The following is a 24,899-nucleotide window of genomic DNA, read 5'->3' on the forward strand; positions in this document are numbered from 1 at the left end:
CTCGAGCTTCATGTCCCAAACAAGTCATCATGTGTGTTTCACCAAATGCAATACTATTCCATAAATTTACACAATCATCTATGGCTTTTAAACCTTTATTACATTTCCAAACTGTCAACTCCATGGATGAATTAAAAGAAATATAGTGCAAATGCCCATCTAATGAGATATACAATACAGGTAGTGCAAACAATTTAGCATAGTTTTCAGTTTCCCATTAAATTGTATTTCCATTCAAAAAAGTATGACAGGACTCTGCTTCTTCCCATAAAATAAACTCTTGGGACAAGAGCCTGGATCTCTGATTTCTCAAAGCCGAAAAAGCTCCAGCATAAATGTCCAAGTATGACATAAATCACGCAAGCTGTGTGGTGAGAATAGAGGTCCATCCATCCAATTTCCAATCCTCCTTATATAGGGCAAGGATGCAAGAAGGGTGGAGGCCATCTTGCCAATCATTGGGCACAAGGCAGGAGCAACATCTGGATAGGGATGTCAGTTTATTATATGGTGAAAGTACACCCACACATGCAATTGACTAATTTCAATAGCAAATCTCATAACCTGCATGTACTTTTTTCTGTGGATGGAGACCCATGCAAACACTGGTTGAACTTTCAGACTCCACGAAGGGAACACCCAGGACTTAAGCCCTAGTCTACATGCTGCAAAGTAACAGAACTACTACTGTGCCACTCAAGAACAGAGAATGGTTGAAAGCGGCACAAAGGAACTTTACAATAAGTCATAAAACAGTTCTATAATAGAATTTTAAAGCAATAAATACAGCAACAAAAACATTAAATAAGAATTCATATACAGTAAATATAAAGAAATAATCCAACAAGAGAATATAAATGAAATTTGAAATATGAACAAGTACACAGTTCCATCACAACAAAAACTAATGTATGAAATTTGAAAATACCCAGCGGAAATAAGGATTTATATAATGAAAATTCAAAACATAATACACTAAATACAGGTAGTGTAAAGTTCAAAAATGACATTCAGACAAGTAGTGATGGGGTGAGTGGTCCTTGAGTCCTAGTATTGTTAAAGCTGACAGTTTTTGTATGTGTGTATATATGCCTGCATTTAAACACTGGAATATAAATGAGTTTGGGTTAGATGTAAAGTCTATACGAGTCACAAGGCAAAAGTCAAAGTTCAAGTGGAAGTTTATCTGGGGATAAATGTCATTCAGTATTCACCTTCTATTATAAACAGCCTTGTGTATTGGAATGAATCATTCTTAAACATTGCAGTGATGCTTATTTAAATAGGTTGTACACTGCATCAACTTTGTAAATTTCAGTTTAAATTTAAGCTCCTTGGTTCTCACTTGAAAGTTTCTTGCAGTTCTTTACTGATATTTATCGCACAAACAGATGCTTATAATAGAAGGTAAAAATTTAGATGTAAAGAGGGCTGTGTGCAGATTTTGTTGTTGTTTATACAGCCTTTTTGAATTAATGGCTGTTAGCTGGTGTCTTTATAATTAAGGTTTAAAATCAATATTCCATTAATACTAGAATATGAAACCTTATGAAAAATGTACTTAATATGATGATCTACATATAATCATAGTGGAATAATACCTGCTTTTCTTTCCTGTTATGTAATGACTATTTTTTTTAATTTAGTAAACCTGCAGTGAACAGAAATAATTACTATACTATACATTTACATTACCCAATAGTGGAACAGAGTTGTGTTTTTTTTTTTTTATTCAGGTTGATGATTTTAATACTCCAATTGTACTGGATACTGGGTCTGGGCTTGTCAAAGCTGGATTTGCAGATCAGAACCGTCCAGCCATTGTTTTTCCAAGTGTTATTGGGCAACCTAAATATGAGGTAAGACTTATTAAATTAGTATGCAGCATTAAAGAAACAAGTTTATTGTTAAACATAGCAATAACTAAGCATGCTTCCAACCAGTATGAAATATGTAATTTAAATCGCGTGAATGTAAACTGCAGTCATATGTTTAAATGATTTGAGCATGTTTTAAGTTGGGTGGATATCCCCCTTCTGATTAGTCTTGAGTCTTTGTTCACTCAGTTGTATATAAACACACACACACATACTGTACATAGAGTAATGGCAATTTGAAAAGTACAAATTAACTAAAATGAATAGATGATGCAGTACAACACATTCTTGATGGCTTATGGGTTGTTTGAGTTTAGATTCATTTTCCAAACCCCAATAAAGTAGTTGTTGGTTTCCAGGGACTCAAACTCTGTTTTGGAAGCATTGGCAGCAGAAGCCTAAAAAAAACTATGGTTGATTTGATGTATGATTTAAACATTATTCTTTTTGTGCATTTGACATCGAGCTTTATTCTTCTGCTTCAGTTGTAGAATATTCTGAGAGGCCTTTAGACACATCTGATGGATCTTATTTTTCAGGACAAGGAACTCTAGCTTATCGCTTTAAATTTCTTTATTTTAAATTTCAGTAGTTATAAAATCTAACAAACTTCAGAATTGATGCAGCCCTTGTATATTCTTGGTAAATTGGTACTTTAAGCATTTTCACTCCCATTTTTTGTACCTTCAGATTTTTTCTGGATCCTTCATTCCCAGCATTACAATCTAAAGAAAGTATACTAAAATGTCACTGCTTAAGTATTTTTAACATACTTAAAACACATGTGATTTAAGTAACAGTAACTCTGTGTACCAAACATAACATGTTAATTCACACATTTAAAGTAAGTTTAAAACAACCTTGTGACTGTCTGGGTTGGCATCTGCTGCCACATCATCCTTGAACTCTGTCTGAACCATGATCAGGATCTGCCAGGCAAATGAGGATACAGACCAGCAAGGGCTGATGTACAAAAAGTGGTGGTGCTTTAATTTTAATCTAGGGGATCAAAACCCCAAAGTGCAAACTTGTCCCAACTGCCATCTTCGGCATCTGCTGGGACTCTCTGGGGGACCTCTGTCTTCCACTATGTACCCTTGATTTCTGCAAGATCTGTGGCAGGCTGCTCCATTGCCCCTACTCCTCCAGGCTGTTCAGTGGGTGACAATTCATCCCTTGGAATGTTGTTCCCTTCACTCCCCCCATGTGGATACTGACCGCTCTGCCTACTCTCCAGTGTGCTGGCTCTCACTCCCAATTCTACCCATTGTTACTTCAGTTTTCTTTTTTCTTCTGTTCTGAATCAAACCCAGTTCCTGCTTTGATGGGCACGGTGTTCTAATTGCCTGCCTCCCATGGAGTGCCAAATTGGAACAGCGGATTAATTAGGCAATCAGCTCACTGTATATACCCCATAGCCAGTCAACTCCACAATCATGCATGTGCACTCATGGAACCAGGGCGCACACTGCAATAAATGAAGTCTAAGCAAGTGGAGCATTCTTCTATCAAGTCATGTATTTTTTTTTTTTTTTATAAGATGTACTGACACATTTTTATTTTTTTCAGATTTTATTTTTTTGGATAAATTAATAGTTATCTCCCAACTTTGTTTTTCTTTAATTTTGCACTGCCACAGTCTTCCACTTCATCACAAATCTTATTTATTTATTTTTTTAAGTTGCTCACTTTCGAGTATAACGAAGTTGTTGTTTTTTTTTTTTTCTTTTTGGGGTTAAATTTGCACAGTATGTATACATTATTTAGCATCTGTTAAACTTTAACAATGAAAATTCCTTTAAATCAATGACTGGTTTTTCATTAGGGAGTAGCACTTCGAAGAGGTGAAATGTTTCAGTAGTTATAATAATCTTCTCTTGGCTGTTCCTGTTAGGGGTTGCTGCAATGGATCATCTTCTTCCATATCTTTCTGTCATCGGTTTCTTGTTCTGTTACACCCATCACCTGCATGTCCTCTCTCACCAAATCCATAAACCTTCTCTTAGGCTTTTCTCTTGCCTGGCAGCTCTATCCTTGGCATCCTTCTCCCAATATACTCATCTCTCCTCTGCACATGCCCAAACCAGCGCAATCTTGCCTCTTTGCCTTTGTCTCCCAACCGTCCAACTTGAGCTGATCCTCTAATGTACTCCTTTCTAATCCTATCCATCCTTGTCACACCCAATGCAAATCTTAGAATCTAGCTCTGCTACCTCCAGCTCTGTCTCCTGTTTTCTGGTCAGTGCCATCTCCAAGCCATATAACATAGCTGGTCTCATTACCGTCCTGTAGACCTACCCTTTCACTCTTGCTGATATCTGTTTGTCACAAATCACTCCTAAGACTCTTCACCCGTTCCACCCTGGCTGCACTCTTTTTCACCTCTCTTCCACAATCCCCATTACTCTGTACTGTTGTTCCCAAGTATTTAAACTCCTCCACCTTCGCCAACTCTACTCCTTGCATCCTTACCATTCCACTGACCTCCCTCTCATTTACACACATGTATACTGTCTTGTTCCTACTGACCTTCATTCCTCTTCTCTAGAGTCTATCTCCACCTCTCCAGGGTCTCCTCAACCTTCTCCCTACTATTGCTACAAATTACAATGTTATCAGCAAACCTAATACACAGGGACTCCTGTCTAATCTCGTCTGTCAGCCTGTCCATCACCATTGCAAATAAGGGCTCAGAGCCGATCACTGATGTAATCCCACCTCCACTTTAAATCCATCCGTCACTCCTACCGCAGACCTCACCACTGTCACACTACCCTCATACATATCCTGTTCAACTCTTTCTTGCTTCTCTGCCACTCCTGACCTCCTCATATAATACAACTTTCTCGAGGCACCCTGTCATATGCTTTCTCCAGGTCCACAAAGATGCAATGCAAGTCCTTCTGGCCTTCTCTATACTTCTCCATCAACACCCTCAGAGCAAACATTGCATCTGTGGTACTCTTTCTTAGCACGAAACCATACTGCTGCTCACTAATCACCACCTCACTACTTAACCTAAGTTCCACTACTCTTTCCCATAACTTCATGCTGTGGCTCATCAGTTTTATCCCCCTGTAGTTACTGCAGTCCTGCACATCCCCCTTATTCTTAAATATCGGCACCAGTGCACTTTTCCACTCCTCAGGCATCCTCTCACTTTCCATGTTTCCATTAAACAATCTGGTTGAAAACTCCACTGACATCTCTCCTAAACACCTCCATGCTTCCACAGGTATGTCATCTGGACCAATGGCTTTTCCATTCTTCATCCTCTTCATAGCTGTCCTTATTCTCCATGCTAATCTGTTGCACTTCCTAATTCACTATCTCCACATCATCCAACCTCTTCTCTCTCTCTCTCTCTCTCTCTCTCTCTCTCTCTCTCTCTCTCTCTCTCTTAATCATCAGCCTCTCAAAGTACTATTTCCATTTGCTCAACACACTCTCCTCGCTTGCGAGTACATTTCCATCTTTATCCTTTATTACTCTAACCTGTTGCACATCTTTCCCAGCTCAGTCCCTCTTTCTAGCCAATCGGCACAGGTCCTTATCTCTTTCCTTAGTGTCCAACTTCTCCTACAACTCATAAGCCTTTTCTTTAGCCTTCACCACCTCTCTTCACCTTGTGCCTTATCTCCTTGTACTCTTGTTTACTTTCTGCATCTCTCTGACTATCCCATTTCTTTGCCATCCTTTTTCCTCTGTATACTCTCCTTTACTTTCCCATTCCACCACCAGGTTTGCTTTTCCTCCTTCCTCTGTCCAGATGTCACGCCAAGCACCCTCCTTGCTGTCACCCTTGCTACAACTGCTGTAGTTTCCTCAACTGTCTGGTAATTCTTCACTGCCACCCAGTGACAGTCTCACCTTCTCCCTAAACTCAACCTTTGCCGCCTTCCTTTTTCAGCTTCCACCATTTGATCCTTGTCTCTGCCCTTGCTCTCTTCCTCTTCTTGATCTCCGTCATCCTACAGACCACCATCCTATGCTGCTTAACTACACTTTCCCCTGCCACCAATTTGCAGTCTTCAATCTCCTTCAGATTGACTCTTCAAAGGATGTAATCAACCTGTGTGCATCTTCCTCCACTCTTGTACGTTGCCCTATGTTCCTCCCTCTTCTTAAAATATGTATTCACTATAGCCATGTCCATCCTTTTGGCAAAATCCACTATCCTCTGACCTTCATTCCTCTCCTTTAAACCATACCTACCCATCACCTCCTCGTCTCCTCTGTTCCCTTCACCAACATGTGCACTGAAATCCGTTCCAGTCACCACTTTGTCCCTTAAGTACACTGTTCATCACTTCATCCAACTCTCTCCAGAAATCCTCTTTCTCATCCATTGCACACCCAACTTGCGGGGCATATGCACTAACAACATTCATCACACCTCCAATTTCCAGCTTCATAATCATTACGCTGTCTAACACACTTCACCTCCAAAACACTCTTGATATACTGTTTCTTCAGAATAACCTCTACTCCATTTCTCCTCCTAGCCACTTCATGATAGAACAATTTGAATCCACCTCCAATCCACCTGGCATTACTTCCATTTAGTCTCTTGCACTCACAATATATCAACCTTCCTTCTCTCCACCATATCTGCTAACTTTCTCCCCTTCCCATTCATACTGCCAACTTTCAAAGTTCCTACCCTCCGTTCCACTCTCTTTACCTTCCTCCTCTACTCCTGCCTCCGGACACGTCTCTCTTCCCCAGCCCAGCCCCAACTTCTACTTTGGCCAATAGTAGCCCAATTTCTGCCAGCACCCTCTTGGATAACCATACTGGTGGTGGTTGTTTAACCCGGGGCTCGACCAATCCGGTATGGAAGTTTGTAGTATTGTCTGCGTATTGATTTGTCAAAATTTTACACCCTTCCTGACATAACCTTCCCCATTTATCGGGGCTTGGGACCGGCACGAAGAAATATACTGGTTTGTGCATCCCCGGTGACTGAGTTAGTAGTTTTAATAATACATTTTATTTATATAGCACTTTTCCCATGTTCAGGGTGCTTAAGACCTCCACTTATAAATTTATTTTTTGGCCTTAAAGGAAGTAATGAATGGTACCTTGGAGAGAGAAACTTATATTGGCCATGATGCACAGCACATGAGGGGTGTTCTGACTTTAAAATATCCAGTGCAGAATGGAGTTATAAAGAACTGGAATGACATTGAAAACGTAAGTTTTTAAACTTAGTTTCATGATTCCATGAAACCTCTTAATTCAATTTAGTTATTGAATAGAAACAGAATTTTTTCAGCATTTCTTCATGTTGGTTTCAGATGCTTTACTCCACCATTTTTGTCTATCCAAATGTTCAACCTGCACACTGTTTGGACAGTTTTTTTTTTTGGTGATATTTTAAATTCTGTAGCTGTTTGCAAATGTGATTTAGAAATGTTGACGTTTTCACATTCATTTCTATTGTTGGATGCATAGGAGTAAAAAAATTCACTGTACTATTTCACCCACAGACTAGTGGCAGTAGTAGAGTACCAAGAATGTTAATGCCAAATGCATACATCAGGCAAATATTTTACTTTGAGTTGATACTTTATTAAAACTCGTGGGGAAACTGTCTTTTTGCCTGACATTTTTGGGGGTCACACAAAAGGGTCAACCATTTTTAAGGCCCATCAAGGGCCCAACTGAGTAGGATCCATTCCACAGAGATTTGATATGACAACTCACCAGATATCGGTGTGAATCCTTAGACTCAGAGCCACCAATCCATTTTTTTTTTTTTTTTTAGGACAAACTAGTTTAGACTAATATGTAACCTGCCAAACCTGATTTTAGGTCAAACTACTTTGGACTAGGCCAAGCCAGTTTGTCTGAATTATGATAGGATGAATTGGTTTGACCTAGGAATGTGTGATTGCAGGCCAAAACTAGTTTAGACAAGGACAAATCAGTTTGACCTGGGAGCTCTACATTGGTTTCAGGATAATCTAGTTTGGGCTAGGTCTATCCTACCCACTTCAGCAAACAGGTTTGGCCTGAATTAAAAGATTTGTTTGAAAGTGAAATCCACACACACGAGCAACAGATGTGAAGTGACTGGCACGTAGTGCAGGCCTGTAGGGGGATTGGCGACACCCACTAGTATATAAATGAGTTTTTTGTTTTTTTTTTGAAAAGAGCTTTAATCTGAAATGCCAGTCTTACATTTTAAATGTTGAAAGTACTATCTTTTCTCATAAAAGGGCAAAGTTTTAAGTGAAATGGTAATGGCTGCCTACTATATATATTTAAACTATGTTCACTTTTTTTTTTTGGTCTGGCCAAAAAAAAAGAAATTTAGTAAATGTAAAAGTAATTGAATTTCAGATTTGGCAACATACATTTCATCAACTCGGTGTGAATACAGAAGATCATCCGGTGTTGCTGACAGAGGCAGCTATGAACCCAAGTGAAAACAGACGGCGAATGGTAGAAATCATGTTTGAAAGCTTCAACGTGCCTTTTACATATGTTGCAGTACAAGCCGTATTGGCACTTTATGGAACTGGAAGAACTACAGGTATGATGTCTGACAAATGTAGCAGTTATTTAAGTTTGTTAGTTAATGATGGACTATATGGACAGTGGAGATGGTGATTCTAGCCAGGGTCAGTCATGTTAGGGTGTGCTCTAGATTTATTTTGCACAAATTGAAAAGCTTACATACCTTGCCAGTATTATGCTGATTCAGTATAGAATTTGTGGGGTCCGTCAGGGGTAAACATTTAGAAAATTTCAAATAATGCCTTAACCCTTCCCATAATCAGTCCGCTAGTTTGTAGTATATATGCAATATAAGAGTTTAAATTTTACACAAGAGGGAATGAAAGTTTTGAGTTCACCAACCACCTGCAATGCCTCAAAGGGTGACTCTGCATATATATATATATATATATATATATATATATATATATATATATATATATAATTTTTTTAAGTTTGAAGTATAAGGCACGTTGTACATAAACTTTCAGTAGAAGCATGCAGATGGCTTTTATGAGAATGAACTTCATCTCCTGTACAATTTTCAGTTTAGCTAAAAAGAAGCTATTCTGTGTGGAGCAGAAATGGATCAAAAAACAATCCTGTCAACTAAACATTGGAGTCATATGAAACTTATGGGTGATGACTGCCTAAATCTTTCACCTCGCTTCTACTAGAACTCTTGTTAAAATATCTCCTAACCAGGCAATATGTTCAGGATGCAGAACATATTTGGTTACCATTAATTCTACTTTGTGATGTGGATGAATCTGCTGGTGGCGATTCCTACTGTGAGAGCCCATGAAGAACCTTTTGAGCACAAACCTCTTGAACACAACTCTGCAAACTAACTTCACCAACCTTAGAATTTAAATCTTTTGTATTAAGTATGAACAGGCAAATTACCAGGGAAGTTCATTTTCTGCAATCTTGCATTTCTTGCCATGATTCAGAAATACATGCTCTCCGGCTCAAACTTGGTGCCCTTAAAATGAAAATGTCTGTCCAGGAAGCCTGGGCATGCTGAGTCAACCTTCAGATAGTCTGACGTAGAGAGGGTGCAGATGGTCATTTCAACTCGTTCCTATCCAGGATGTGTACAAAATGGTTTCCAAAGCTTTTTTTTGTTTTGCCCCTGATATGAGGGCACACAGGATATAGTCTGCACTGACTACCCTGGGTCCCCATTCTGTCATGAAGTTAAGGTTTTTGGATTGGTGGTGCATTCTGAACAAAGCTTACCATGCTCAGGATGTTTCAAGTCTCCCTTTCCAAACATTTGCTCTGTTACTATACAGTGCAGATGGATGTTTGGGTCCTGCAATTAAGAAGGGTAAAGAAGTTGTTTTTCAGTAGTAGTTCTTTACCTGGCAAAGTGAAAGTTTAACTGTTCAGTGTACTCCACATAGGAGGCTCCTGCAGCAATAGATAGATTCATCACCAATGGCACCTTCCCACAGTGATGCACATCGCTTTGTTTTTCTAGGGTGTCTGTGTTTAGCCTTATTTTAATTTGCTCCTGACTGTAGATAAGTGCCTTTTTATTTTAGCATATTTTGCAGTTCATATGGAGAGATCTGTTGGTGCAGCAATAATAACATACTCCCAACCCTATTTTTCATAATGCTTTTAACATTGGAGGCCACTTATACGTTTACCTTGTTTGACAGACCATAAGAACTGTGAAGCTTGGTGACCTATTTATGCTGGGCTCCTCTCATTCCAGTGTCTCCAGTCTCATTTTTCTATTCATCTTTGTTGGCTGGGATTGGCTCCAGCAGACCCCCCCACCACCACCACCACCCCTGTGACCCTGTAGTTAGGATATAGCGGGTTGGATAATGGATGGATGGATGTTTTTGTTAAGAACATCGTTTCAATCTTCTGTGCTCTACCTGCTTGTCATATTGACTCCCCATCTTACTCTTTCTGCCTGTCGAACCATCCAACTTCTAGCTTCTATACTGTATTATGTAACTCTACTTGTAAATTCCCCTAATTTCAGTTTGGCTGAGAAGTTTCTGAAATCCTAATTTTCAACAAACCTAATTAAAGTTTGTTCATAGACCTTACCTCTCTCCCCATAAGCAATATGTAATGGGTCTTGAGCATGATCCTCTTTGTCACTTTTGCACATTGGATGTCCCAGGCACTTTACTCAACATGTCCTGAGTCTGTCGTCCTGTGTTTTTTCCCACTGGACCATTGTTTCTTGTGACTTGTTTTTCCTCTCTGAGATAGTTATAGGCAACGATGGAATTATCTTTTTAGATGTGTCTTATCTGCAACTTCTCTTTTACCAGTAGAATTTTCTGTTCAGACAGTCATGCAGTTAAACTTCTGCTTGCTTCACAGTGGTGGTTGCCCAAGAATAAATTTTACAGTTTATTACATTTGGAGTTATCTGCTTCTCATTATCAAATGAATCATGATTTGATAGACTGATTTACTGCTGTTCATTCCTTTAAATTCTGCATGTCTCCTTACAGTATTATTGCTACTGCTAATTCAGTGCTTCCAGACTCGCCAGGGATTGGGGTTTGAGTGGAGGTGTTTGGGGGAGGTGTGGATAATTGTCGTCAGGGTGTGCATTCTATTGTAAATGTTCCATTGTTTTGTTGAATGTATTATGATTTAATTAATTAATCACAGAAAATAACCATGGGTTAAACTTCTGCTATTGATCTGAATTCTATATGATCATTCTAGCACATGTATATTGGACAATTTTGCCTGTTGCTATCTTTTACAGATTGCTCTTGAGTTTGCATTGTCAGCTCCATATGTGGTCATTCTCTTACTAACCCCACATTGATAGACAGACGGTACATATTTGTTTTGAAATTATAACTGAAAACGCTGACATTTTAAAATTGCATCAGAATCGAGACTTTATATTTAAAGCCTTATGGTGTGAAGCAGATCTTTTTCGAATTTGTACACATTTCACTTATCCTTGTGCTTGTTGCTTGCTTTATAAAAAAAATAGGTGTTGTATTTGATTCTGGAGATGGTGTGAGTCACAGTGTTCCTGTGTATGAAGGCTATAGTATCCCATATGCAACACAGCGTTTTAATCTGGCTGGTCAGGACATCACTCAGAATTTGAAAAGGGTATGTAAGAGGAAATTTCTCCTGGTAAGCATTACATGATCTATTCATTCATGACATATTTGAAATGCTGTAATGTTACAGAAAATATCAACTATTCAATGTGTGTAAAGGAAGAATGATCCCTCAAAGGCCTTGTACCAGTATTAGGTTTGTGATCCCTTGTGTGGTGAGTTCATGAACTTACTTTAATGATGGCAGGCAAAAGCAGTGTCTTCAAGAAAAAATTCTGAGACTGTCCCATGGAAATTGGGCTGCGGGTGGTAGTTATCTTCATATCCAGGGAAACTATGTAATCTGGCTGTTGAAATACCCCAAGTCTACAACCTTGAGTTGCTATATAGGCTTACATCCTACGTAACGAAAGAAGGTTGTCCGGTGCAGTGTGATGGGTTATGGGCAGATTTAGCTGGATTAGAGTCTTCAAATGAAACTAGTACTGGGATAGTCACTAAAAGTATAAAGATCAAAAAAATGTACAGTTTACTGGAACCTTCCTATCATTCATTCCAAAGACTAGACTATTAAGGCTAAAACGTTTTTATTTTAATTGCATAGTTGCTTCAAGAGAGGGGCTTCTCATTTAGGACAACAGCAGAACAAGAGATTGTGAGAGAGATCAAGGAGGCATGTTGCTATGTTGCTCAAGATTATGAAGCTGAACTTGGGGAAGATGAAAGATCTGCTGGTACAGAAATGTATTATACATTACCTGACGGACAAATTATTAGCATAAACAAAGAGCGATTCCGGTAAGCACATTCTATTGATTTATTTCAACCTTTTATGTTGAGCTTGGGTGCTTTTAAGCAGGTTGTTAGGTGGGATAATTTGTACCTGCAACTTTAAAATTTAACCCAGTTTTAAATTACATTTAAAGATTGTAGCAATTTTGAAGACTTTTTTTTTATATAATCCCTGGTTAATTGCATATGGGTGTTTTTTATTTTTATTTTTTTTTTTTATACTTTTTTGATAAAGGGCGCCAGAGATACTATTTAAACCAGAGCTAATCGGAAGAGATCATTATGGAATACATGAAAGTATCTTTCGCTCAATTCTTCGTTGTGATATGGATCTCAGGCAAAGTTTTGTTAACAACATTATTTTATCAGGTAAAGTAATGCATTTTATTTTTCACTTTCTTAACCAATTGAGTGTTGTGTGAGAAACCAGCACCTATTCTAATTTCAGTGGGTACAAGATGGAAACCAGCTCTGGACTTGGTGCAGGCACATCTGCACCTTCACCCTTATTCATTCTTGCGAGTCCACTTTGGGGATTCTAGCTCATCGAATAAACACGTTTTCAGGATGTTGGAGGAAGTTACAAAAGTTGGAGGGGGAGAAGAGAACCGCTCCTAGATACTTGGGGAGAGAATGGGAAAGGGGGGTTGCAAGCTTAACAATTGCAAGTGTCAGGGCTTTGAACTCAGGGTGTGCTCCTTACCCCATACCCCCCTCCCCCCACACAGCACAAGTCCACAAAGCATATTTGTTATATTGGAGCAAAAACACAAACTAAAGAAAAATTAAAAGGTAAGCAAATCCTCAGTTGAATCAGTTAACGGGTTGTTCGTATTACTTTTAGCTACAGATACAGTATAAAAATATTTTCTTATTCTTTGTCTAATCTCCTTCTTCCTTGCTTTAGACTCAAATTCTTCACTATCCAAAGTGGTCTTTTAAACTCCATCCAGTATTTGAGAACCAAACTTCCAGAATCACTTTTGCAATTTTTCTCTGACATCAAAAAGAGCACTAAAACTATTAGTGGCTTCCAGTGTCTGAGTCAACTGAGCATTTTGTATGCTACCCATTTTCTTAAAGCTTTATACACTTTGACAGCAGACCATCATGGTTCCTCCAGACAGTGTTTCATGTTTTCTTTGAGAGGTCAAATTCCTTGTGCCCTCTGATTTACACATAACCGAGCAGACTAATCTATTAAGATTGCTTTAAGTTGTATTATATGGGATAGGGCATTGAGATCATTCCACAAGGAGGACATCAAGGGTCCTTCTACACCATTAAAACATCTTTTTGTCTAAACTCCCGCTATGACAGAGTGAATTATGAAGACCTGATTAATGCAATAAATATTTAGAGGAGGAATAAATGCTTAGAGGTGAATAAAATAGATGCACTTAGCCTGGCACATTATCCTGTACATCTGCACATACATGCTAGTAAATTAACAACAACATCATTAGTGGTATGGTGCCTGAAAGTCCTTTTCTTAAAACACCTTTATACTTCAACTTGACCTGAAGAAACAATTGTCAAATGGTTCAGTTTTGTATTTTCTACCAGAGCTGTTTAGAACATAAAATTATGCAATCGCTCTACAGTGTTATTGGTACTGGGTTTCTCTTGTAATTTTCAGTACTTTTTAATTTATTTTAATCCATTTCACAGGAGGAAGCACATTATTTCCAGGTTTACCACACCGCCTTCAAGATGAAATACAATCTATGGTGCCTGCTTGTTTGTCTGACTTGGTCAGGGTATCCAGTCCCAAAGATCGTGACTTTGCAGTGTGGATTGGAGGTGCTGTGCTTGCCAACCTACCATCTTTTCGTTCTGCTTGGATCAGTCGGGAAGAGTATGACGAGAATGGTGCAAATATTGTTTTCAGGAAGTGCTTTTGATACATCTGCTTCAGGTTAAACTTGAACAATGTAACATGTTTAAGTGTAAAACTTTTTTCCAAGCAATATGGCATATTTTTTAAATTTGTGTGTGTTATGTATTTGTATGTCCATGTACACATTAGCCTTGTACAAGTTTTAAGTCTATTCTATGCTTAAAAAGCACTTAAGTTTTAAAGCCTAGCTAAACTACTTTATACATCTGTGTTTAGCATAATATTTTTACAAGGAGTCCAGTTAAACATTAGACAGTATTTTTATGCTTTATGGTGATTTAAGCATAAGAACTCTTTTTCTGATGTACATCTGTGAAAAATGTAATTTGTCTTCCTTATTTTAGTTCCACAAAAGGAATATTGAAGGTCCTGTAATGAAATCCTGTCCTGTTCATTTAGTGCTGTTCACAATATAAGTGTGTGTTTGGTTTCAAAATATAAATGGTAATTATAGGAAAGCATGCTTTAGGGGGACACTTGTTTTCTGTTTGCTTCCCATATAGCACATTTAATTTTTGAGCTGGTAACTTCCAATGGTTTTAGACAGAAACCCACAAAGACGGATTGTACTTGCACAGTGAAATGTTTGTGAATTTCGCTCTTTGTCATTAAGTTTGTATATGTTCACCTTTTTTATTAGTTTGCACTTGTTCGTTTTATGGTTGTGTGTCTACTATTAGACTTGATTCACTAGTACTGTAGATTAGTATTAGAACCTTATTGTTTGTCAATCAAACATTTGTCATAACTTTGAGATGTTGGTTAAAAAAAAATGTTGCATGGCATGTTATGAATTGTATAAGGATGTTCTTGGAGTATGGCCATTTCATTGTTAAATGTATCTTTATGGGTAAAACACTTAACAGCTACCTAGCTATTTATTTTTGCCAAATTGTTGAACTATAACATGTTAGATTTATATAATTTTTTTTGTTTGTTTTTTTTTTCTTATGTATTTTTTGTTTCAGCTCAATTGTGCCTTAACAGGAGGCAGGACCTCTATTCTGACGTTTGTATATATCATCATCTGTTTGTCTTAAGAGATATATATTTTAATATTTAAATTTTAATAGACCTTATTGGTCTTTAATAAATCTTTCCTGATGGATTCTGTTTTTTATGATTTACCAATATGCAAAATTTGTGTACCTGCAGTTTGCAGTTTTAAAGCATATGCAAAATGTTATCCACATTGTACTACTTTCCTAATGGAAATTTGGTTAAAAGAAAGAGTGAAAGTTTTCTTTCTGAGCACAGGAGATGCATTTGATCAAAAATGCAAAAACCAAGCTAGTTGAATTTTGGAACTGTGCAGATCCATGAGATGAGTAAGGACTTTAGTCAGCCTTTCCTCACAAGCTCAGAGTTTTTGCCCATGTAGGAACATTTACTAGCTCTTGATGCACTGAAGATATGATTTAAGGGGGCGACAGATGAAAACAGCTTCACTCATTTCCTATAGGTTTAATTTTTTTTTTTTTAATGAATGTGCTTTACATAAGAGTTTAAACAAAAGAACTGACCAGAAAAAAAATGGCTATTTGGTGAAAAGAGTAAATTATGGCATTTAACTGGACAGCAATTTGCCACGGTTCTGGCAGGGACCTTTTTTAAGAGCACTGAATAAACTGCCTAACAAATGCCTTCACATGAAAGGACAATGATTCAAATTTTACAGATATAGTTGGGGAAAAAAATGCTTTGGTAATTTAATGTGATCTTTTTTGGTACAGACTTAAATGAATCATTCATCTCCATCATGTAACTTTTTTTTTTTTTTTTAATTAACTAGCCCAATCAACATTTAGAAAGATCTCAAAATGCATTTTAAGATAACTGGAAATACATTTTGTTATTTGAAATAGATTTCAAGATATCTTGACAAGTTCCTGTTCATTTTGAGTTCTCAAATACATTTCGAGATCTTGAAATCCCTTCCTGTAAATTTCTTATCCTTTCAGTAGGACTTCCTGTCTAAAATATCGATATATTTGAAGTATCTTGAAATGCACAGGAGGTTATTTGAAATCTGAGATCTTAAAATGAGTGGGAAGTTATTTTAAGATATCTTAATTTCAAAATCTTAAAGGATTTAAGATATCTTGAATGTCACTGTTTGAGATATCTAAAATATACATTTTAGCTATCAAAGTTATTTCATGATATCTTAATCGGTCTATTCTCCTCTTCAGGTTTTAATGTATTTCAAGATATAATAGCATTTTCAGTTATCTACACTATTTTACATATCTGAAATACGTTTCCAGATATTTCAAAATCTCTTCCTGTCCATTTTCAGATAGCTGAAATGAATTTAAGGATATCTCAAATACATTAAGATATTTTGCAGTAAACGAAGTCCCATTGAATAGGTGATTTTGAGATCTCTTAAATGCATTTCAGATCTCAAAATTAATTGCAGATATTTTAAGGTAATGGAAATTATTTGAAGATATCTTAAGGAGTTTCAGATATGATTTACATTTTAAGATATCTGAAATTCCTTTTGAGAAGTCTCTAAATGTTAGTTTAGCTTACCATAGTAAGCTTTTTTTTTTTTTAAATAACCTGTCTAAAATTCTTACAGTATACTCAAGTATCAATACTGTAATTTACTTGAACAAAGTTTTGGATGTAGAAAACCATTTTACACATCTATTTTTTTTACTCTTAACATCTCCCAGAACCACCACCTGTGCAGAACAGTATATGTAATGCACACTCGCATAAAATTTAAACTGGTTCACTTACACTTAGAAGCATTAACTTTGAGCTTTGCACATTGTAAGAATGTGCCTGTTTTCATTGCTACCTGCCACAGTCAATACTGGTATGCATAAGAGAGTAAATGGAGGATATGAAGAATAGGTGTTGCATGGGCATTTAAAGACCTGTGTTTGCAGTGGTGCAATCCATGTATGGTGTATCAAAATGGCATCTTACCCCCATACCACACCCCCAGTCCTTGGTCTAGGAGCAATGCAAATGAAAAGCTGTAACAGTAAAAGTGGTTTGGAATGAACAAATCTCCTGTGCTGGAGTTTGGTTGTTGCTACATTAAGACTTCAGACAGTTTAGTTGCATTTCAGCTCTAAGCATATTAATCTGAAGGACTGTCTGTGTTACATTTTCAAGCTGAAAACCAAAGCAGTAGTTTACTGGGATTGTGCTTGCTGACACACATCAGGACTACTTGGCATTCCAATAACTTGACATATTAGATTTGAACGATACTATTAATGGATGGGTGACGCAAGCCTACCAGCAAGCAATAAGAATAGGAAGGCGCGAATGTCCCTGCATGGGAGGTTGGTTGAAAGGCACGGGCAACGCATGGAATCTTGAGAATGTGCGGGCAAAAAGAGGATGAACCAATGGAAAGCCTCTTCAGCATGAAAAGAATATGCCAGGTCCTCCCAGACAATAAGAGAGTGAGGAGACCTGCACGATAGGGTGTGGGTTCTTCACTGCAGTGGTCTCAAAATGGGGAGGAAAAAAAGTGTAAAATGTAGTTTAAAAACGGCGTGTGAATTTAACACAAATGCAGGAAAATAGCAAAAAGTGATGGCCTGACATAAAGGTTAAATGTCCAGAAATTGAAATGAACAAGAGAAAGTGAAGGCGTGAAATTAACAAAAGGTTGATTGTGTGGAATGAAGAAAATGTGATGACCTGAAAGTAACATTTAAAATCCAGAATGTGAAATGAAGAATAAAAAAAAATGAAATCATTGGAAAGACCGTGTCATCTGGAATGCAATGACTGGGCTCTTTAACAGCAGGCACCGTTGCCAGCCTGGGTGCACGCAATTGTCTGAAATTCACAGTCAAAAGTGAGAGAGTGAACTTGACACTAGAGTGTGCATTTGAAATTGTCATTAAAAGGCCAGTGCAGCACGTACTCATGATTCCAAACGGCAACATGAAATGAAGTTTAAAAGATGACAACTTGAAATCAACATGGCCTTTGCAGGTGTCTCCTGCAGTGTGATGTCTAAAATGGGCTTATGCAGAGAGAAGCTGCTATGCCAATTGGGATTCACTAAACCTTTGCATAAGAAAAGTTGGTGCAGCTTACTCAAAGGTTTTTAAGCAGGCACAAGTCTGAGGCTGACTCTTTTGGTGTTGGTGAATAGGAAATCTTATTTCACTGCATACTTTAAAGTCGGTTGCCTCACACACAGGACCCAACTACTTTCTTGAAATCCCAGCTCAGATATTGCCTGCCTTTGCATTTTTTTAATGTTTCAGAGATATTAGAAAGGAAGTAAACAATGTACTGTATATAAATACACAGTTAGGTCCATAAATATTTGAACAGACAACTTTTTTTCTAATTTTGGTTCTGTACATTACCACAATGAATTTTAAATGAAACAACTCAGAAGTGCAGACTTTCAGCTTTAATTCAGTGTGTTGAACAAAAAGACCGCATAAAAATGTAAGACAACTAAAGCGTTTTTTTTTTAACACAATCCCTTTATTTCAGGGGCTCAAAAGTAATTGAACAAATTAAATAACTGCAAATAAAATGTTAATTTCTAATACTTGGTTGAAAACCCTTTGCTGGCAATGACAGCCTGAAGTCTTGAACTCATGGACATCACCAGATGCTGGGTTTCCTCCTTTTTAATGCTCTGCCAGGCCTTTACTGCAGTGGCTTTCTGTTGCTGTTTGTTTGTGGGCCTTTGTATCCAAAGTTTAGTCTTCAACAAGTGAAATGCATGCTCAATTGGGTTAAGATCAGGTGACTGACGTGGCCATTCAAGAATTTTCCACTTCTTTGCTTTAATAAACTCCTGGGTTGCTTTGGCTGTATGTTTTGGGTCATTGTCCATCTGTATCATGAAACCCGCCCAATCAATTTGACTGCATTTAGCTGGATTTGAGCAGATAGTATGTCCTTGAACACCTCAGAATTCATTTGGCTGCTTCTGTCCTGTGTCACATCATCAATAAACACTAGTGTCCCAGTGCCACTGGCAGCCATGCACGCCCAGACTATCACACTATCCTCCACTGTGTTTTACAGATGATGTGGTATGCTTTGGCTAATGAGCTGTTCCATGCCTTCTCCATACTTTTTTCTTGCCACCATTCTGGTAGAGGTTGATCTTGGTTTCATGTGTCCAAAGAATGTTTTTCCAGAACTGTGCTGGCTTTTTTAGATGTTCTTTAGCAAAGTCCAATCTACCCTTTCTATTCTTGAGGCTTATGAGTGGCTTGCACCTTGCAGTGCACCCTCTGTATTTACTTTCATGCAGTCTTCTCTTTATGGTAGACTTGGATATCGATATGCATACCCCCTGGAGAGTGTTGTTCACTTGGTTGGCTGTTGTGAAGGAGTTTCTGTTCACCATGGAAATGATTCTGCGATTATCCACCACTGTTGTCTTCCGTGGACGTCCAGGTCTTTTTGCATTGCTGAGTTCAGCAGTGCTTGCTTTCTTTCTCAGGATGTAACAAACTGTAGATTTTACCACTCGTAATATTGTAGCAATTTCTCGGATGGGTTTTTTCTGTTTCCACAGCTTAAGGATGGCTTCTTTCACCTGCATGGGGAGCATCTTTGACCTCATGTTGTCTGTTCACAGCAAAATCTTCCACATGCAAACACCACACCTCAAATCAACTCCAGGCATTTTATCTGCTTAATTGATAATGAAATAATGATGGACTTGCCCACGCCTGACCATGAAATAGCCTTTGAGTCAATTGTCCAATTACTTTTGAGCCCCTGAAATGAAGGGATTGTGTTAAAAAAATGCTTTAGTTGCCTCACATTTTTATGCAATCGTTTTGTTCACCCCACTGAATTAAAGCTGAAAGTCTGCACTTCAACTGCATCTGAGTTGTTTCAATTAAAATTCATTGTGGTAATGTCCATCCATCCATCAATTTTCCAACCCGCTGAATCCGAACACAGGGTCACTGGAGTCTGCTGGAGCCAATCCCAGGGCACAAGCAATGCCATCTCAAAAAACAAGGCCCGCTCATGCGTTACTTATGGCGCTTTTCCACTGCATAGTATGGCACGACACGGTTCAGTTCAGCTCACTTTTGGGGGGTTTTCCACTGGGAACAGTACCTGGTACCTGGTCCTTTTTTTAGTACCACCTCGGCCGAGGTTCCAGGCGCCGAAAGCGTTACCAAAGCGTGGCGTGTAAACTGCTGGTCACTGATTGGCGGAGAAAATCATCATTACTGCGTCACTGGCTATTCTTTTCTTTAAAGGTACACACACGCGGAAGTTTGTGTCCCGTCTCTCCATCGCTGGACGCAGTTTGTTGCATAAGTGGATGAATGTTTCTTCAGACATTGAAAGTTCCCCAGCCACTGAGTGTTTGTAAAACCGGGAACAATCACATCCCACCACTCTGAAGCACGGTTAAATGTCCAAACAGATGGTCTGTTGCGGCGACTTTTTTGCAAAATGTGGAAGATCTGTAATATACAGAATCAGCATTTTAATGTTACACTGGCAGTTAAGTTCATTTTATGCTTTACAACAGTGATAAAAGTTAGCTAGTGATGTGCTTTTTTTAGATGCTTACCCTTGCGCGTCATCGAGCTAAAGTGTTGTCGTTGTCTGCGTGTTGTTGTAAAAGTTCCACGGTGTCACGGCAGTAGAGGCGGCGCAACTATAATGACACGTGAATAATCCCGCCCACTCTAAAGCGATACTAAACTGCAGTCGAAACGCAAACCGAGCCGAACTGAACCGAACCAAGGTGAGCTGTACTGAACCGTGCTGTGCCGTACTATGCAGTGGAAAAGCGCCTTTATTGGTCCAGTGACGTCACAATCGAGGTGCTATGTTTACAAACAGTGCCAGCTGAACTTCCTGTCTAAGATCGTCGTTGAAGTTGTAAAGAAAGTTAATGGCGTTTTAGTTTTTGATATAAAGTTATTGCAGTCGTAAAGGTTATAAGTTCAGATGTCTGCGGTGCAGTGCAAGGTAATATTTTGATGTGTTTTGTTTATTTTAATGGAGAACAACTGCACCGCGTGCCGGGTAACATCGATAATGCTGCAAATGGAGGTTAGGGCATGTAAAATCACTTATATTTGTTGCTGGTTATGTAGGGTTTAAAATGGTTACAGGTGCAGTTCAGTCACTTCAGTGTGACATGTGCAGAAATGAGCTAGTCATGGATAAGTCTTAGAATTTTCACAGGAATATAATTACCTGCTTGACTCAGACAGGGTGGTCTGAAATGGCCCTCAGATTTGTTGGTTGAATGTGTTACGCAAATGTTTTTGATTTTCCAGTCTATTGTTACTAATGCTGAATATGAGTCAAATTTTTTATTGTTAAAAAATCACAAATCTACATTAATCTTACTGTTTAACGAACGCCTGAACAGATGTGGACTGCAAGTTGGTAATTGTGTTTCTGGGAAGAGTATCTGTGACTTACTGAAGTTGTCCATGTCTACAGTGGCCAACATCTGTTTAAATAAGTATTGCAAGAGCGCTGCAGATAAACGTGGTACTTTTAAGGAAAAAGCTAACCTCAAACGTAAACTGGCTACATTGACAAAAAAGAGGTAACTTAATAAGCCAGTTATTTTGATATAACGTTCTGCTTTCGTACAGATTAATATCAGCACATTTGTTAGTTTTGCTTATTTTATGATGGTATGAACAAAATCATCGTTTATCATTAGTCATTTCAAAATAATGGCTGTTTGTATTTTATCTGGTGTTGCTTGTTATTTTTTAGATTTAACTGCATTAACAAAGTGTTAAATGTAGCTTTTCTTGTGATTATTAACGGGTAAATCTGCATTATTTTTCACGTTACTTCTGTTTAATCCAGGAATATGTGATTTCCTGAGATGCATGTAAATATTCATTTTTCATATGGTGCCAACCACTCGTCGCTGTGATTTTCCTTTTTTTTTTCTTACTTTATCATAGTCATTTTTATTTATGAACATTCAGTATTGCATTGTTTTATTCAATACAGTATTCAGTGTTACTCTTAGGTTAATCTCATGTTTAAGGCATTAATTGCATTAATGTTGAGTTGCTGATATCTATATAATGGTCGCTGTTAAGTATGTCAAATATGTGATTTAAACGTTATGTGTGACGTTTTATATAAAAATAAATGAAATGCATAACGCAACTGACTTGCCTTTGTTATTTCACGTATTGCATTAATTAATTTTACATGGGAATAATTTATTTACACACGTACAACGCGACAGGTTCTCTATATGCGTCTGTTGCTGCTGTAGCACCTCGAATGTGACGTCACCACAGGCATGAGCGGGCCTTGTTTTTCGAGACGGCATTGGCACAAGGCAGGAACCAATCCTGGGCAGGGTGCCAACCCACCGCAGGACACAAACAAACACACCAAGCACACACTAGGGCCAATTTAGAATCGCCAAACCACCTAACCGGCATGTCTTTGGACTGTGGGAGGAAATCCACGCAGACACGGGGAGAACATGCAAACTCCACGAAGGGAGGACCTGGGAAGCAAACCCGGGTCTCCTAACTGCGAGGCAGCAGCGCTACCACTGCACCACCATGCCGCCCTTGTGGTAATGTACAGAACCAAAATTAGAAAAAAGTTGTCTCTGTCCAAATGTTATGGACCTAACTGTATGTATATGGTCTTGAATAGAGACTGAAGTTTTTTGCTTCTGGATTCAACATCTCTTTTTAACTCTGTCATCCAAAACTGGCTTCATGCTATTCAGGTATTTAACAGCTGGCTGTGAGGTGAGGTGGTTCTGAGAAGCTGTTTCTTCTTTCCTCCTTTTCTTGTTTTTTTCTTTACTTACAGCATATTATTGCACAAGGTTTAGTTTTTGACTTTTTTTTTTTTTTTAATTCATGTTTTTGTAAAGTTAGCCATTCTCAGTTGGGATGATGTGCCATCAAGGTTTGGTGGTGTAGAGTTGGCGCTTACTGGCGATGGAATTGTTTTGATTATGTTCTTGCATTGCTCAAAGATCTGTTATTATTGGATTTGTTTTACTGTTCTTTTTATGATATCAATAAATATTTGATCACTAAAAAAAAAAACCATAATGATAGTGTACTCTGTGTCAGACCCTTATCATAATATGCCAGAGTTTTTGATGTTTCCCTGCCTCATTGGTGCCACTGTAAATGCCTTAATGGTATTCAATTAATATTAGAATGTTTAGTATCAACAAATTTTATATAATTTGAAGTTTACAGGATGCTTGAGAGTCATCTTCCAGCCTAAACGATGACTAGAGACTCTAAAGTAACAACAAATACTGATTTGTTAATAAACAAAGCATTAATTAGAACTTGACAAAATAAATCATGAGGGTACAGCTAACCCTAACCCTAACTGCCTAACTAAACAAATGCAGTCTCTGATAACTTTTAGGGGGTTAGCCTGCTCACTTTGTACTTTACAGTTTTTTCCTGCTCACCTTCCTCTTGAATCACTGTCCTCCTCACTCTTCCCTTTGTTCCTCCTACCAGTTGAGCCCTTATCTAACTGTTAACTTCTAGTTCCGAGACCAAGTGTCCAAAACAATATAAAATCCTGCTTTTGCCTGTTCCTTTTAACATGGAGGTACCCTGGAGAGAAGCAGACTGGTTGTCCTCCCCAGTAGTATTGCAAGACTGCAGCATACAACCCTCTAGTTATCTTTGGAACATAACATTAACACTCTCACTTACTCCATCCAAATACTATATGTATGTACTGTATGTACAAATTATATAAAGTATTTGTTGTTGTTCATTATATTTTAATGATTTTAATTCTGCATTTCTTTGTAAATATATGGTATTTGCTGTGGAATTGGTTTAAAGTAGAAATATTCTTTATAAGAATAAATTAAATCAAACTGGCTGCAGAAGCTGTACCATTAAACAATTTTTATTGTGTGTGATGAAGTCCAGAAGCGAAGACAAGCAAATTGACCTAAATTAGAAAAGCTAAGTACATTTTCATCAATTAGTGCGCTGTAATCATTAAAGAAAAAATGCAAATTGGAAGGAAAAGACTTAATCTGAGTCAACAGACTCGAGATCTATGGATACATACTGTAGTAATCTGGTTAGCACTATTCACAATAGAAACAAAGATGCATAGGGAGATGTGCCAAGGATGTAATGTCTAAAGAGGATGCTGTCCGAGTAGACTTTGGCATCCAAGTACACTGTAATGTACAAAGCAAATTCAGAGAGTGAATATGATGGATGTAGGTATGATATTGTATTTAGTTTAAGAGGATTAGTATGACAATACATCAGGCTCACAGACAGTAAATGAACTGTTCAAATAAAAACACAGAGGAGTAAGTTTACATGAATTTTGATAGGAAATTGTTGACAGAATGCAGTCTTTTTACAGTATATTAAATATTGTGGCCATGTAATTAGTTACTAGGGGTTAAAGATTCTACCAATTAGGTTATTTGTTTTTTTTTAATCTTGCTGAGTAAATATAATATACTGTTTTAATGAAAGAGCTAGCAGAACACAGGAGAACGGTGTGTGAGACTGGGTTGGCAACAAGACTCCACTGTGCCAGCAACAGGGTCTGTGTCCAAACCCACGGTAACTTCGGACTGCCAAAGTGTTAATCATTATTCATTGTATGTACAAAACACCATGCAACTTTAGAAAGCAGTGAGTATAGCCAACTGTTATGACTATGCTTTAATCTGTAGTCATTTTAAATGCTGTTAACTTTTGTTAAAATAATCCCAAAGGTTGTCTGCAAATTTCATTAACTTATTTAGACCTCCATTAA

General features: G+C 37.9%; 1 protein-coding gene across 4 annotated transcripts in view; it reads left to right on the plus strand.

Moving 5' to 3' along the window:
- The window catches only part of LOC120525628, a 71,012-nt gene extending 55,785 nt beyond the window's left edge, over window positions 1-15,227 (plus strand). For 2 of the 4 annotated variants that reach the window (XM_039748088.1, XM_039748089.1), the window contains exons 17-23: window positions 1,737-1,859; window positions 6,945-7,073; window positions 8,226-8,418; window positions 11,371-11,495; window positions 12,051-12,244; window positions 12,474-12,607; window positions 13,910-15,227. In XM_039748088.1, coding sequence (XP_039604022.1) covers window positions 1,737-1,859; window positions 6,945-7,073; window positions 8,226-8,418; window positions 11,371-11,495; window positions 12,051-12,244; window positions 12,474-12,607; window positions 13,910-14,142 — 1,131 coding nt within the window. In that variant the 3' untranslated portion in view covers window positions 14,143-15,227. The remainder of the gene's footprint in view (window positions 1-1,736; window positions 1,860-6,944; window positions 7,074-8,225; window positions 8,419-11,370; window positions 11,496-12,050; window positions 12,245-12,473; window positions 12,608-13,909) is intronic. The other 2 variants (XM_039748092.1, XM_039748091.1) reach the window with 2 other exon arrangements.
- The last annotated feature ends 9,672 nt before the right edge of the window (window positions 15,228-24,899 follow it).

The sequence above is a fragment of the Polypterus senegalus genome, chromosome 3 (assembly GCF_016835505.1).
Source record: "Polypterus senegalus isolate Bchr_013 chromosome 3, ASM1683550v1, whole genome shotgun sequence".
In the NCBI taxonomy this organism is placed as follows: Eukaryota; Metazoa; Chordata; class Cladistia; order Polypteriformes; family Polypteridae; genus Polypterus; species Polypterus senegalus.